The 2,491-nt window shown below is 34.2% G+C and overlaps 1 protein-coding gene across 1 annotated transcript; it reads left to right on the forward strand.

The window, feature by feature from the left end:
* The first annotated feature begins 619 nt into the window (after positions 1-619).
* Positions 620-2,491, forward strand: LOC115229484 (cadherin EGF LAG seven-pass G-type receptor 1-like). Its single transcript, XM_029799822.1, has one exon. The coding sequence runs from the start codon at positions 620-622 to the stop codon at positions 2,489-2,491; it is 1,872 nt and encodes a 623-aa protein (XP_029655682.1).

Below are 2,491 nucleotides of genomic sequence, written 5' to 3' on the forward strand. Positions count from 1 at the left end.
ACTCTTAAACAAATCCCATATAACTATTAAACTCAAAGCGTTATTTCTTGAAATTAACCAGTTCTTACTTTTTCGACCAGCACAACAGTTAGAATGCAAAGTGAGGTAATTAAAGACTTTGTATCGAAACAAAATAATTTGTATAATGCCAAGATTAATGTGAATTGTTAAATATTAATAAAAATCAATTTAGACCTAATTAGGCATTTCCAACACAATGAAAGTCGTGAAGACAACGTCAATTAGAGCGTCTGAATAACTAAAATTTATTCTAATGAAAACAGATGTCTATCTATTTTACGAATTTTACTTTGATTTAAATAGTCTTTATTGGATTTATAATTTGTTTTTATAACGAACTAAATTTAAGCTCTAATCGAAGAGATTAAAATCATACAAAAAGAGTTTTATTGAAATTTCTTTAAAAGTGAAAAAAAATTTTAATTTCTGTTGAAATTACTACAGTTAGATCTTAACTGTCATCTTGAGCACGACTCATCATTTCATTTTGATTATCTTTGCTGTCATTTTTCATTGTTTTTGTTTAATGATCGTTATTTTTGATTGATATTCTAAACTACCGTAGTTTAGGCTAAATTTGGAATTTTCTTTCCATTAAATGCATTTTGGAATAAACAAATTTTTGTTTCTGAATTTGATTATATTTATACATACTGACGATCATGTCTGTAACTTCTCAATCGCAGAAGACTCGGCTAACGTGGGAGTGGAAGTTGGGAATGTCCGAGAACAGTTTCCCAATCGAATAAGTGATACCGACAAGTCTCTCGTTCTGTTCCAATGGGCCGACTGGTGTGACATCTGCAGATATTTTGATGTCAATTCCGACGGTACAATACAAATTATTCACAAACTCGACCGAGAAAGCGGACTTCTTCGAGAATATTGTGCAAAGAATGAAATATGTAAACTCTCACTACATCTTATTATCTATGAGGGAAAAGTTTTGCACAAAAACACAATAGACACGTGTTTATATTTGGTCGATGTCAATGATAATTTTCCCGCCATTGATTGGAATGGAGAAGACAGATTTTTAAGAATTACAGAAAATCAACTCCCCAGAAACCCCCTTGGACAATTCTCCGTAACTGATGAAGATGCAGGAAAAAACGGAGAAGTGACGTGCAAAGTTCTCACAGAGGATTTTGCTCTCAAACAAAAATTATCAAAAGTCCAGTCTTACAAAAAACGGAAAATTTATGATTTCATTTTTACGGGAATGAGAGCTTTTGATTACGAAAAAAATCAAAAAATAGAAGTAAAAATTGAATGCTCTGACCACGGCTCACCCTCCAAAACCAGTACTGACTTAGTAACTGTAAATATCGACGACGAGAACGACTGCAAGCCAGAATTTACAAAGAACCATTACACTTTGTCAATTCCTGAAAATAAAATCATGAAAATACAAAACGCAGTACTTGCGACTGATCGAGACTTGACCTTTCCAAATAATCACGTGACATATTATGTAGAGAGATACTCAAATTTGTTTCGGGTTTCCAGTAACGGTACTTTAGAAGTGTTGCAAGAACTTGACTATGAATATCAGCAACAATATCAATTTAAAATATTTGCATTCGATGGTGGTGTAATGCCGAATCGGTATTCCTCTTCTGCAATGATCACTGTCGTGGTTGTCGACGAAAATGACAACTCTCCGCTTTTTTCCTCTGATCATTATTATTTTAAAATTCGAGAAGATCATGTCATAGACTCAGAAATTGGAAGGATTCAGGCAAAGGATGAGGATTCAGGACAAAATGGGAAAATCAGTTATTTTCTTCGTCAAAAATTATTTTCGGAAAATTGTTCTCATTATTTTAAAATCGAGAAGGAGAGTGGGGTATTAATACTTCAAAAACCACTCGATGCACACGAATTTTCCGCGTGTGATTTTTCAGTGCTTGCCAAGGACGGCGGCACATTAAAACAATTTGAGACTTTGTGTAAAGTGACCGTCGAAATCGAAGACATCAACAACCACAAACCCGAAATAATTTCGCCAATCAATAAAATAATACAACTTGAAAATATTACTGAGTCTCAAATAGTCACAAGGATTGTTGCTACAGATGGAGATATTGGACTAAACGCACTTTTGAATTATGAAATCATACAAGGACGATTCCGTCACTATTTTACCATTGACGAAGTTTCAGGAGAAATTCGTTTGCAGAAATCCACGTTGCCTCCAGAAAATTTTCAAATGACAATCCGAGTCAGTGATAACGGAGTAGACAAAGAGCAAGAAACATTTATAACTCTGCAAATCATAGTGGATAATTCTAAAACACAAAAGTCTTCGATTGATTCAATATTTATGTGGTCTCTAATTCCCATTCTTGGAATTCTAATCTTATTGGGAGTTTTGGTTTGTCGAAGGTGGGCTGTAAGGGTCAGCAAAGCCGAGGATCCCGACATTGGGAGACAATTCTTAAATGGAAAACAATCAGTTGCTCGTTGA

Source organism: Octopus sinensis, unplaced genomic scaffold (assembly GCF_006345805.1).
Source record: "Octopus sinensis unplaced genomic scaffold, ASM634580v1 Contig12825, whole genome shotgun sequence".
In the NCBI taxonomy this organism is placed as follows: domain Eukaryota; kingdom Metazoa; phylum Mollusca; class Cephalopoda; order Octopoda; family Octopodidae; genus Octopus; species Octopus sinensis.